Source organism: Chenopodium album, chromosome 12, assembly GCF_948465745.1.
Source record: "Chenopodium album chromosome 12, dcCheAlbu1.1, whole genome shotgun sequence".
Taxonomy (NCBI): domain Eukaryota; kingdom Viridiplantae; phylum Streptophyta; class Magnoliopsida; order Caryophyllales; family Amaranthaceae; genus Chenopodium; species Chenopodium album.
Genome location: NC_137845.1, coordinates 4,103,544 through 4,115,233, shown reverse-complemented (window position 1 = coordinate 4,115,233; position 11,690 = coordinate 4,103,544). Strand labels below are relative to the sequence as shown.

The following is an 11,690-nucleotide window of genomic DNA, read 5'->3' as shown; positions in this document are numbered from 1 at the left end:
TTATTTTCCAAAAATATAATCCGTCTAAAATTAGTTGTCCTATTGTCCTAACCTACCTCTTATAATTTAGGATATGACATGAATTTACGAAATACAATCTATTGCCTTTGTTACTTTCTAAGGGCATGCTAGCAAAGCCTGTTGTAAATCCTTTCTATAGCTCTATTGAGACATCTTAAAAATGCATACGAATAATGTGATTATTAGTTCCGGACTGAGTGGGTATATTGTTTATGGATGGATATTCCGCCATTCATGGGAATGATCGCGTTCTTACCCTTCCACATAGTCAATCTTACAGGGAAGCATGTCTACACTGCTTCGTTATAGGGAAGTCAATCATAGAGCTTAGGCTCAAAGTGACAAGCTGCTCATAGACTCATAGTCTATACACTGGAAAACATCTTTGTTGAGGCAAAGTTGTCAACTTCTGTTCTGTTTTTTAATATTTTTATTTATACAACATAATTTAGATGATACTGAATCTGAGGGTTAAACTTTCAAGGGCGGACTAGCCGGATTCGAGAGGATTTAAATTGTGGAAGAATATGACGACAATGTCATAATTAATACGTAGATAATCTAAACAAACTATGCTTATTCTCTGCTGAAAACTCATTGAAGATGCTTCTGTTAGATCGGATCATCAGTAATGCTATGTGCTGTTAGTTAAACTCAAAGCGCATAAGAAGTCTTGCATTTTTGTGAAGTTTCCCCTTGTCATACAATGGAACAGACCTGATACCACTTCTGAGTAGCCGTACTGGCAAACAAGTTTGCCCTCCAAAGTCATGAGTCCTGTCGGTGTCGAATTCTTTGACCTCTATCAGTAGCATTGCTAATTCAGGAACAGTTAAGGGGAACTTGAACTCTTGATCCCATACTGGAACCCACTGATCCATGACTGGTACTGTTTTTTCTCTTGCCTCGTCTACTGGGACTCCCACAATTTCAACCTGGGAAAGAAAGAGTGATCAAAGAACTACAAAAACCTCGTAAACTGTAATGGGATGCAAAAGTGCAAATACTCAGTAGAACATTTGGTTAGAATAAGGACTAACTGCTGTGAAGAAATCTGGTGGGGAGTTATCACTTTCAAACTCTTTCTCTTCACTGTTGAAGTCCAAATGCCAGCCAGTACCCAAATATACCTTTACCTGTTCATTAACAAAACGAGGAAAGCAAATAAATATCGAAATCTACATAGTTAGAAATCTTGTTAGGATGCAAATTTTTATCTGTGGTTATATAATGAATATGAACTCACCTTTAAAATCTTTTTAACAGGGCGCCATTCTGTAGGATCGAAAATCTTATTATTCAGCAAGATCTCTGGCTTTTTAACATAGCCAGTAGGTTTTTTACTGTCTTGGCCGAGTTGTGCCCTAAACAACCCTTACATTACCCATAGATGCTTGTCAAAATCCTGTTACAAAATATTGTCAAAAAAGAATCAGATTGACAAGTAGGCAAAGATGAAGTTCTGGTTGGGGATAGTTGAATATTTCACACAAAGGGTCTCCCATGAATGTAGGTGTTTATACAGAAATTTACCTGTGGATTGATTGCGACCATCTGAGCCCCGCGTGTCCAGCCAATAAGAGGGTCAAAATTTTTAGTGAAAACTGCTGGATCATCGGAGTTGGGATAAACTGCTAGTAGTTCCTTTTGGGTTAAACTGAAGGAAAGTATTTCTTTATCAGATGTTAATACAGATATTTTCACTAGTTGAAATGAAATTGACCCAACTGAACAAACAAAACCCTATATTACAGGGTCAAGTTGAATTAAACTAGTTTTTATTTGATCCGAAAGACTGAACACCAACTTATGATTTGAATCGAATGAAAATAAACAGATTCCCATTTAAATACCCTGTTTCCACCTCTACTCAAAATTCAGAAAATATATAACATAAATTCTGTTATTGAAAAAACAAAAAACCTCTGTTACATTACTGATGTCAAGTTATTTTGATAAAAAAGCAGCAGCAACAGACAAAAAATCCAGAAATCAACAGTTGTGCATTTTGCTAACCTGGTATACTCAGTATTAATAGCAGATTCTATCTCGTTTTCTGTCAATCTCAAAATCCCATTGTTTTTTGGATTCTTATTGTAATTATAAATATAGTATTTTTTGTCCTGCAAAATCAACTGTATTAGGCTTTAAGCTTATTAAGAGCTCGAGGAAATTTTCAAATTTATGCTGTTATAACTTGAACAATTTTAAGTCCAGGCTTACCTTCGTGTTTGTTGGTGACGGTTCATGTTTCACCTGCCTTCTAGTTAAAATTATAAACTTTTGTTTCAGAGAATCTAGAGACGCATTCAAAGCTTCATCTAGATGACACAAGCTATGTTTTTTGCCAAATTTAGTGATCCGCTGCAGGAATAAGGTGGCTTTGTAATTATTTCGTTTAGAAAAGAAGTGAGGATGGAAAGTTGTAATTTAATTTAAAAAAAAAAGATTCAACGTTTTAAAAGATCCGAGCAAATTCTACCTGACATGATAACTAACCTTATTTATCGCTTTCTGGAGATCATCTGGTGGATCTGATTCAAATTGCTCCACTAGAATTATTATGAGGGGGAATTCAGAAGTAACAAATGCATTTTCACTGATAGTCTCCAAACAATTTTCAAGTGTGATTGAAGAAGAATGTGATTGGCTCCGAATCCTGTCATATGTTGTTTGAGCTTAATATTCCAGTTGAATACAAAATAATAGCCAAAATAAAGAAGTAAACTGATGCAGAAACAAAACAACAGCTGCAGAACAACAAGTAAGCTCCATTTCTGCATTTGTCATTTATGATGGCAAATAGGACCAACTAATGAAAAAATCTTAACATAATACGAGTCACGGTATATACCCCGGATGAGAAACATTAATGCCTTTCTTATCTGAGTTGAGCCACACATCCAATTCAATAACTCTGATACCCATCAACAAAGCCTTTTCGATTGCTGTGATACTGTTACGGAATTTCTCCTGCTCTTTTTTATCTTTATTGTTACTAGGCTCATCATCACCAACCGAATTGGACTTTGATTTTCCCCTTTGGCATTTCCGGAGAAAAGAAAGCATAGTGATCGTCTTTAAATCTTCTGCTGCAGATTTGATAGGATTCTTGCTTTTGTTCCGTTTCAAGTAGGAACAATGGCTTGTGTATACAAAATAATGCGCAAACTTAGCTTTCTCATCAAACTCCTGCATTTTCAGTCTCAGAAATTAGCAGGCTCTCTAAGTACACAAATGAACTAATTTAACTTGCTAACTAGATACATACAGTAAGTAATCATACCTTTTTAACTAAGGGACGATTTTTGCTGCTGAGAAGATATGCAAAGAAGCCTTTCCTACTGAGACTGGTTCTACGACAGTTTGCAAATCCGTTGAGTTTTCTTGAGGCTACGATTTTTTGTGCACGCTTTACAGCATCCTTCTCTGCCACACCTTGATGTTTCTCGAGATATTCGGCCAGCTTAGGTATTCGTATTTTATCACTTTCATGTTCTTTGTATTCGTTGAACAAATTTGTCACATCATCCGGAGGTGATGAGGGCCAATGACTCTTAAACCAACGTCTGTAGCAATAATTCAATTTTCCATATATCTCCGACATGATGTCTTATTTTAAAGAAGACAATGGAGAACGAATAGGAAGAGGATTGATTATATTACGGCTTAGGAAACTTTAATGTTAGCACTTAGCAGAATAAGATAACCGAAGAACAATTTCTTTTATAAGGTTGAAGTTAAAGTATGGTTGAAGAGAGGGTGTATGTAAATGTGTTTCATGCATGCTGTTTAGAATTTCACCTTAGTAAGTTAAAGTAAGAATATATACCTGCTCTTTACTTTGTCTTAAAACTATTGTCAAAGTGATCAATAAGCTTTGGTTACTTCTCTCGAACTTGTCATGTATTTGTTAGATTTGAGAAATGGAGTTTCTCGAAATAAAAGAACATTTAGCCAGAATTTATTAGACATGAGTAGAGGGTGAAGGAAAGTGAAAAAAAGTTGACAGTTTTGATGGGGGTATAACTGTTGTCTTCTTATTAGTTGTCCCACATTAGAAGTGGGTATGAATTAAAGAATTTTTCAGGGTGATTTTCAACTTTATGCAAAAAAATTTGCTTCCTTTATGTTGTTTTCTTGTAGAGTCAAAAATATGCAGCCCAATTTTGCCAAAACTGGAGAATTTGGGCCGAGTTGGTCTAAGATCAACATGATAAGAAGATGCTAATCGTGCCTGAACACACTCCGAAATATGGCCTGAATAGCAGCCCAAAATCTGCTCGACTCAGGCCTGTCCATGCTTGATTAGCTAGCTTGCCTTTTGATATAAGCAAAAGAAATGAAACATAGTCAATACTTTTTCAGCTTTCTGAGTAGAATCACTCTAAAATCCAGCTCAATTTTTGGTAACTAACTACTGTGTTTTTCTTCCTAATTTCAGAGCCTGTTTTACCTTCAAACTGGTTTGAAAGGTCTCTTTCTGCTTGCAACTGACACTTTTAGCCGTTTTCTTATGAGATGAGAGGAAGTTCTCACTTCTCATCAATGGAATTATTGTTGCTGAATAAGATTGCAGCAGTCATACAGATTTCTGAATGCATGTAAGAGATCTCAGGTAAAATATTTAATACATATATTTTGATTACTATCTTAGGTACAAGTTATAGTAAGTTAGCTTCCTAGAAACTGAAAACTCATAAGAAGTTTGACATACTTGTATTTCTCCCCCTTCTTGTTATACAAAGGAATTGCTCGGATGCCAGTCTGAAGCTCTGAGACAGGCAGACAAGTTTGCCCGCCAAAGTCATGCCTTCGACTCATGTTATAGTCGCGAACTTCAATTCTCAAGAGGGCTAGTTCAGGAACTGTTAATGGAAACTCGAACTCCTCATTCCATAGAGGGACCCACTGATCTACTATAGGCACTGTCTTCACCTTCTTCTTATCACCCGGGACTCCTAACACGTGAAGCTGTAACCACAAATAAAACACAAATATTCTCATAACAGTTCATTTTTGGCAAATAAAATATTAGGCAGTGCATTGCTTCTTGCCTTGACTGCTAATGATTCTGAATGAAGATTTTGTATTAGCTGACCTTAGTAAAGAAATCTGGCGGCGAATATTGGTTAAAATGTTTATGATGGAAATCCAAATGCCATCCATCCCCCATGTATAACTTTACCTGTTCATTAGAGGGCTATATAGATTAAGATACTAGATCATATATTCTTCTGTAAACAGAGAGGGCGCGGTGTTTCTGTTTATCCTATTAATTAATATTTGAATGACTGCCTGCTAGATGAAACCACAAACCTTTAAAGTTTTCTTGACTTTCCTTCTTATACTGGGATCGAAAACCTCGTTATTTGGACCACAATTCAAAAGGAAGCCTGGTTTTTTCACATAGCCACAACCACCATTTGCTCTAAACATTCCTTGCATCATCCATAGGTACTTTCCATATCCCTTTTAAGTACACAAGTAGAAATGAATGTAAGGCAGTATTAATCGGTCCTTTTATTCATCTTTCGTACTGAATGCAACTGTTTGAATTGGCAGAAACTAGAAAGTGAAGGTGACAAAATTTAGAGATGTAAACCTGCATATTGAATGCAACCATTTGAGCTCCATGTGCCCAGCCAATGAAAGGATCGTAATTTGAAGATAGAATTCGAGTACCCTTTGGGTATACTCTTAACAAGTTCTTCTGAGTAAATCTGAACAAAGGACAGAAATAGTTACATACTCATTTTGCTGACAGGAGCTATGTACAGAATTCTGAAGAATTAGCGTAAACTGTTTAGGATCATTCTGTTTAGTACATAACTGACATTTCAGAAAATAGAGAAAAGACCAAGTATATTCAGAATTGTTGTAACTTGTTTAGGATCATTCTGTTAAGTACATAACAGACATTTCAGAAAATAGAATAATCACCAAGTATATTCAAAATGCTTAAATTTGGTCTGTGATCAGTATTGCAGCCACACTTTCTAGTTTCTATGTTCAGAGACTAATAATTTCTTCTTAAGAGAAAAGATCTCTCCAAAGCATCTTTATATCCTTTTTACCTTCTATAGTTATAACAGAAAAGACAAGTACATGAAAAGAAAATGTATCAAGTCTATTATAACAGTATAACTAACCGGATGATATCAGTGGCACGAGTCCTTACAGCATATTCCAGCTTCTGTTCTTTTAGACTCAAACGGGCTACTCTCTTAGAATCACCTTTAAGTAAGTTTTCCAGGCCACCTTTCCGCTTTACAGCATGAATGGAAATCAACCTCTTATATTCAGGAATGACTATTTCCTCCTCCTCTTCCTCCTCTTCTTCCATCTTATATTGCTGCCATAGAGGTTACTTAAATATTAAGATAAATATGTTTCAGAACTATAAAGAACCTCTGAATTCTAGTTACAATGCTAACCTGAATCTGTGCATCTTCTTTGATCCTATGTCTGGATTCACCTGTATCTCCTAATGTAAGTACTGAAATGTCATTAAAATCCTTAATCTTATCCTCATTAGGTTCTTCTTCCTTGAGATTGTCACCGGACTCTTTTGGTGGTTTGGTTGATATCAGAATCTTTCTCTTCAAAGATTCTGGTGACGGGAATTCTGAAAAATCCATGCCTGGGAAGAGTATGTTTCCAAATGTTTTATTGACCATCTGAATTAAGAAAAAGAGGTCCTATTTATGATCAATACAACTGATATTACGCTACAACATTAAAAAAAAAAAAAACATTTAGCTTATGTGAATAAACTTTCCTGAGCAACTTTGGCCTGAAGAATAGAGTCTAAGTGGTCTTCAAATGTAATAATGACAGGGTAATCTGAAGCATAGAAGGCATTTTCCTTGATTGCCTCCAAACACTTGATAAGTTCCACAGGAGAAGTCATTGTCCTGTTGGTTTCAACAAAGTTTAAGTTCACCAGGAAGTAGCAGAAGCTTATATATACACGAATTCAAGTTTTTTTTTGACCCTCAGATTATTTCAAGTAGTCCTTTTAATCATAGAATGTGACGACGGGTGCATGGTAATACAATGGTGCCTTATATTCATAATTTGGTGTTTGTGGAGGTACTTGTGTTGAGTATTGAGACATCATTTTCTGTCTAATACTAAAATTGCGAAAATCTGAACTACTCAGTCTAAGTATATAAAACAAGTTGGATAAACCTTTCTGTCAAGTGTACATACCCTCCATGGTAAACTTCCACATCGTTCCTTTTCGAGTTGGGCCACAAATCCAGCTCAATGACCCTGACACCGCTTCTTAAGGCTTTAATGATCGGCTCAATGCTGCTTGCGCTGCTGAGCTGATTTCCTGTCAAGTAAGAATTGTGGCCTGTGTAGAGGAAATAGTGAGCCAATGGAGCATTCATGTCATGGTGCACCTGAAAGTAGCCAAAATTTTACATGATGTTCAGAAATTCAGAACAAGCCACAGCACTATGTCAGAGAATTCTTGAACAGAAGATGAAAAGTATTTTGACAAAAAACTTTTGGTAACAAAATTATTACAGACAGAATTTGTTAAGAGCAACTTTTTCACAAAGTAAATTTCACTGAATCCATCAATTAAAGGGTAGTAAATCTTGTAAACTCCTGTATTTACTTACCCCAAGAGGTGCAAGAGGAGGATTAAGATCCCCAAAAAGATATCGAAAGAAGGCATCAAGGTTAAGGCCTCGCCTATGGAAGACATGGTGATGTTTCAGACTGTTGAAAATAGCTTGAGCATGTTCAAGAGTAGCCTTCTCTTCCCCTTGAAAATCTACCAAAAATTTATGCAGGCTTTCGACAGTCATCACTCCATTGTCAGAGTACTCGTTGAACAAGTTCACAACATCCTCTGGAGGCTCTGCCATTCTCAGCTTGAACATACGCCGGTAACAGAAACAGAACTCATACGCCTGTTTAGACATTTTTGTCTGATAGATTTTGTTTCGCAAGAGAAATCTTGTTAGCTCTTGATCCTTTGTTCTAAGAAGTTGCCTTTCATGTATTAAAGGAGTGATAGAGATTAGCTGCTTTCCATTAAAAAGATGAAGATAGAGATTTGTTCCTGATATTCTGCAAGAATCTAAAAACGCTTTAGCTAATAATTTTTTCTTATGGAATTTCCTTTTACCAAAGTGGGAATAAATTCTCTTGTTGTTTCCACTTCTTTTGGTATTGTATATTACTGTCAGTCTTCACGTTTTCCTTTAAAATAAAGTACAATAAAATTACAAAGGAAAGTCTCAGTTATCTGCAACAAAAATGTTAATTTATGCCTTTTTCTCACTCTATTGGTATTTTTAATCAGTCCCTCCTTAATTTAGCCAAAACAATCAAGCCAAGTATATTCCATTTTATATTAAATTTGTATATTGTCATCAATATGCTGAATTATTGGCATTTTATAAATACAAATAAAGTGAATGTGGTTCAAAGAACATACATAGCAGGAAGCTGTAGTAATTATGAAAAGATTATATTAATTACAGTCAGTTAACTATATTGGTAACAGTTGAAATCGCATGAGAAGCTTAATGTGATCGTATTTCTGTCCTTTTTTTCCAAACAACGGAACAGCTCTGATGCCACTCTGTAACTCCAAGACTGGCAAGCAAGTCTGGCCTGCAAAGGCATGCCTTCCGTCTAAGTCGTGTTCAAGAACTTCAATTCTTAGGAGGGCAAGTTCTGGTGCTGTCAAGGGGAACTCAAATTCCTTGTTCCACATTGGCACCCATTGATCCTCGATAGACCTTGTTTTATCCTTCTTTATGTCTGCTGGGACTCCACAAATTGCAACCTACACAGAAAACAGCACAAAACTGTCAGTGCAAATGACAAGTTAAGGTATGTATGTCCTACCTCCGTTTCATATTATTTGCAATAATTAGACATTTTTCCCCTCTACTTCATATCAAATCATTGCAAATAATATGAAACAGAGGTAGTATGTATGTATGTATGATCAGTGACCAGGAGAAAACAATTGGTTATTATCTGACCTTAGTAAAGAAATCTGGTGGAGAAAATGGATCAAAATGTGTTCGGCGAAATTCCAAATGCCATCCATACCCCATATATAGTTTTATCTGTATGATGAAGATTATTAGGCTTCATTCATAAAGGAACTTGTTTACATTGTACTATTAGTCATTAGTTATTTACTTCATGAACAAAATCAAAGTTTTGTATGTAATCCTAGTTCTGCTAGACAATGGCAACTGATGAAAGACCTTTAAAATCATCTTGAGTGGTCTTTCAATAATGCTGGGATCAAAGGGTTCATCACTTAACAAGAAATCTGGCTTTCTCACGTAACCACAGCCGCCATTAGCTCTAAACATCCCTTGCATGATCCAAAGGTATTTTCCATAACCCTGTTGAGATTAGAGGAAAGTAATTAATCAGCATCAGGCTGAATCATTCATTCTAATATATACTGTCAAAAAGTATAAATTCCAAGTTACCTGCATGTTGAATGCTACCATTTGAGCTCCGTGTGTCCATCCAATTAGAGGATCATAATTTGAAGAAAAAAAGCGCGTTCCCTTTGGATATACCCTCAGTAGGTTCCTCTGAGTAAACCTGAGGCGGGTTGGCTTTGGTGAGGAAACACCAAAACATGTATCTATTATCTAACACTTTAAGTCTTCCACATCTCATAGACTCATACCGAGTGGCTGAGCATGGATAAGTCATTGAGCTAACTAGTATAGTCTTACATGACTTTCTGCTTTATATCATAGCCATACTTATACCAATCATGATAATTTTGAAAACTGACAACAAAAAAACAGGAAACTGTCTTTTCTGGTTTCTAAAAACAATTTCAGTTTTCGAAGAACCTCAAATTTAGCAACTATGACAAACAACTTAAACCTGTTTAAATTACTTACTTGACAATGTCACTTGCATATGTTTTCACTGCATTTATCAACTTCTCCTCGCTCATACTCAACCGAGCAACTCTCTGAGTATGCTCATTCAAAAGCTTTTTCAGTCCATCATCATCTCCATGTTTCAGCTTGATAGCATGAATAGCAATCAAATGCATATACTCAGGAACAGCGGCCTCCTCTTCACATTCTTCTTCATTGTCCTGTTAGTATTTATTACAGATGTCAAGATTGTTTAGGGAAACAAAAAGTAAAGCTGAATATGAGGGAATTCATAGACTTAATGCTATCAAGATAAACCTTAATTGTTATATCTTCAAGTTCATCATTATGTTCTTGTTGGATGATGCTATCAAGTGAGTTTTTCGGCGGCTTGGTTGATATCAGTATCTTTCCCTTCAACTGTTCAGGTGAAGGGAATGCAACAAATTCCACTCCGGATTCCAATCCAGGATACAGCATTGCTCCAAAAATATCACTGACCATCTGAATTGAAGAAAATATATAGCTAGAAGAGTTAATATCGGGCATAATTCCAATAGATTAAAACATATATAGGAAAATGTATTATGTTTTAGCAACTCTCCTTGGCCACTTTAGCTTGAAGAAAAGAAGTCAAGTGATCTTCAAAAGTAATGATGACAGGGTATTTCGAGACAACGAAAGCATTTTCCTTGATTGCTTGCAAACATTTGTGGAGTTTGACAGGAGAAGTCATTGTCCTGCAAGTATGAAAATTTCAAATTAAGCAAACTATGTAACCCTTTGTTCCTTTCACAAATGTTAAGGTGTGAATCTTAGAAGCATAATACTACCCTCCATGAAAAACTTCGATATCATTTTTGTTATTCTTGCTAGGCCATAAATCTAGCTCGATGACCCTGACACCACTTATTAAGGCCTTGATAATCGGCTTAATGCTGCTCTTGCTGCTGAGTTGATTTCCTGTCAAGTAGGAATTATGGCCTGTGTATAGGAAGTAATGAGCCAGAGGTTCATTCATGTTCTGGTGCACAACCTGTAGTAGCCAATTATAAGGAAGCACGATTATGCTTTGTCCAATAAAAGTAAGACAGAAATATACTGCATCACTGATAATATTACAGTTTATGTACGACTATATCATGTAGCTAGGTAGATCATAAAAAAGAGTGTAAGAACTTTGAAAGATTATTACCCTAGGGTGTGCAAGAGGAGGATTTAGGTCCCCGGAAAGATATTGGAAGAAGGCGTCAAGGTTAAGGCTTCTCCTCAGGAAAACATGATGATGCTTGATACTATTGAATATGTCTTGAGCTTTTTCAATAGTGTGATGTTCTCCTTGATAATCATTCAAAAACTGGTGCAGTTTTTCAACTGTCATCACCCCTTTGTCAGAGTACTCGTCGAACAAGTTCTTGATATCTGTTGGAGGTTCTGCCATTCTCAGCTTAAACATACGCCGGAAGCAGAAACAGAACTTGTATGACTGCTTAGGTTTATTTAATTGGTCAGCTGTTGGTGTAAACAATTTTTTCATGGTATTCATTTTTGTAACAGTCTGTTCATCTGGTTTATCTTTCTGACATATGGTAAAATATATAGGAAGTGAAAAGAATACTTGTTGGTTAATTAAAATATTGTGCTTTGTAGTTGCCTCTTGCCAAAGTTAGAACATATACAGATATACTCAAGGCATCCTCTAATATAATTTATCCTTTTACTCAGCTAACATAGTGCTAAGACTGCTAACAACATATGTATACATGTACTGCATCA

General features: G+C 36.0%; 3 protein-coding genes across 3 annotated transcripts; all 3 read right to left on the bottom strand.

Moving 5' to 3' along the window:
* Window positions 1–484: 484 nt before the first annotated feature.
* LOC145570693 (phosphoinositide phospholipase C 6-like) lies at window positions 485–2,510 on the bottom strand. Its single transcript, XM_081629852.1, has 7 exons — window positions 2,504–2,510; window positions 2,245–2,342; window positions 2,038–2,144; window positions 1,555–1,678; window positions 1,268–1,426; window positions 1,062–1,157; window positions 485–956 (listed from the first exon to the last, which is right to left on the bottom strand). Exons 1-5 carry the CDS (start codon window positions 2,508–2,510, stop codon window positions 1,397–1,399), a joined length of 366 nt encoding a protein of 121 aa, XP_081485978.1. The 3' UTR covers window positions 485–956; window positions 1,062–1,157; window positions 1,268–1,396.
* Window positions 2,511–4,452: 1,942 nt separating this feature from the next.
* On the bottom strand, window positions 4,453–8,030 carry LOC145571684 (phosphoinositide phospholipase C 2-like). The gene is made up of 9 exons (XM_081630713.1): window positions 7,659–8,030; window positions 7,237–7,433; window positions 6,807–6,938; window positions 6,459–6,705; window positions 6,174–6,376; window positions 5,627–5,744; window positions 5,341–5,493; window positions 5,123–5,209; window positions 4,453–4,995 (listed from the first exon to the last, which is right to left on the bottom strand). The coding sequence occupies exons 1-9, from the start codon at window positions 7,962–7,964 to the stop codon at window positions 4,696–4,698; spliced, it is 1,743 nt and encodes a 580-aa protein (XP_081486839.1). The 5' UTR covers window positions 7,965–8,030; the 3' UTR covers window positions 4,453–4,695.
* Window positions 8,031–8,494: 464 nt separating this feature from the next.
* On the bottom strand, window positions 8,495–11,460 carry LOC145571683 (phosphoinositide phospholipase C 1-like). The gene is made up of 9 exons (XM_081630712.1): window positions 11,110–11,460; window positions 10,748–10,950; window positions 10,523–10,654; window positions 10,233–10,422; window positions 9,933–10,135; window positions 9,504–9,621; window positions 9,270–9,413; window positions 9,039–9,125; window positions 8,495–8,836 (listed from the first exon to the last, which is right to left on the bottom strand). The coding sequence occupies exons 1-9, from the start codon at window positions 11,458–11,460 to the stop codon at window positions 8,537–8,539; spliced, it is 1,728 nt and encodes a 575-aa protein (XP_081486838.1). The 3' UTR covers window positions 8,495–8,536.
* Window positions 11,461–11,690: the final 230 nt, after the last annotated feature.

What these genes read in the sequence shown, in the direction of transcription:
- LOC145570693 (XM_081629852.1), bottom strand. An exon ending in ATTAATACTGAGTATACCAG is followed by an intron (nt 1,679 to 2,037) that starts GTTAGCAAAATG and finishes ACTTTCCTTCAG; the next exon opens with TTTAACCCAAAAGGAACTAC. An exon ending in TGGTCGCAATCAATCCACAG is followed by an intron (nt 1,427 to 1,554) that starts GTAAATTTCTGT and finishes ATTTTGTAACAG; the next exon opens with GATTTTGACAAGCATCTATG.
- LOC145571684 (XM_081630713.1), bottom strand. Translation starts at nt 7,964, where the DNA reads ATGTCTAAACAGGCGTATGAGTTCTGTTTCTGTTACCGGCGTATGTTC. An exon ending in TGGTTGCATTCAATATGCAG is followed by an intron (nt 5,494 to 5,626) that starts GTTTACATCTCT and finishes TGTACTTAAAAG; the next exon opens with GGATATGGAAAGTACCTATG. An exon ending in AAGTCAAGAAAACTTTAAAG is followed by an intron (nt 5,210 to 5,340) that starts GTTTGTGGTTTC and finishes TCTAATGAACAG; the next exon opens with GTAAAGTTATACATGGGGGA.
- LOC145571683 (XM_081630712.1), bottom strand. Translation starts at nt 11,460, where the DNA reads ATGAATACCATGAAAAAATTGTTTACACCAACAGCTGACCAATTAAAT. An exon ending in TTGAAGATATAACAATTAAG is followed by an intron (nt 10,136 to 10,232) that starts GTTTATCTTGAT and finishes AAATACTAACAG; the next exon opens with GACAATGAAGAAGAATGTGA. An exon ending in CACTCAAGATGATTTTAAAG is followed by an intron (nt 9,126 to 9,269) that starts GTCTTTCATCAG and finishes TTCATCATACAG; the next exon opens with ATAAAACTATATATGGGGTA.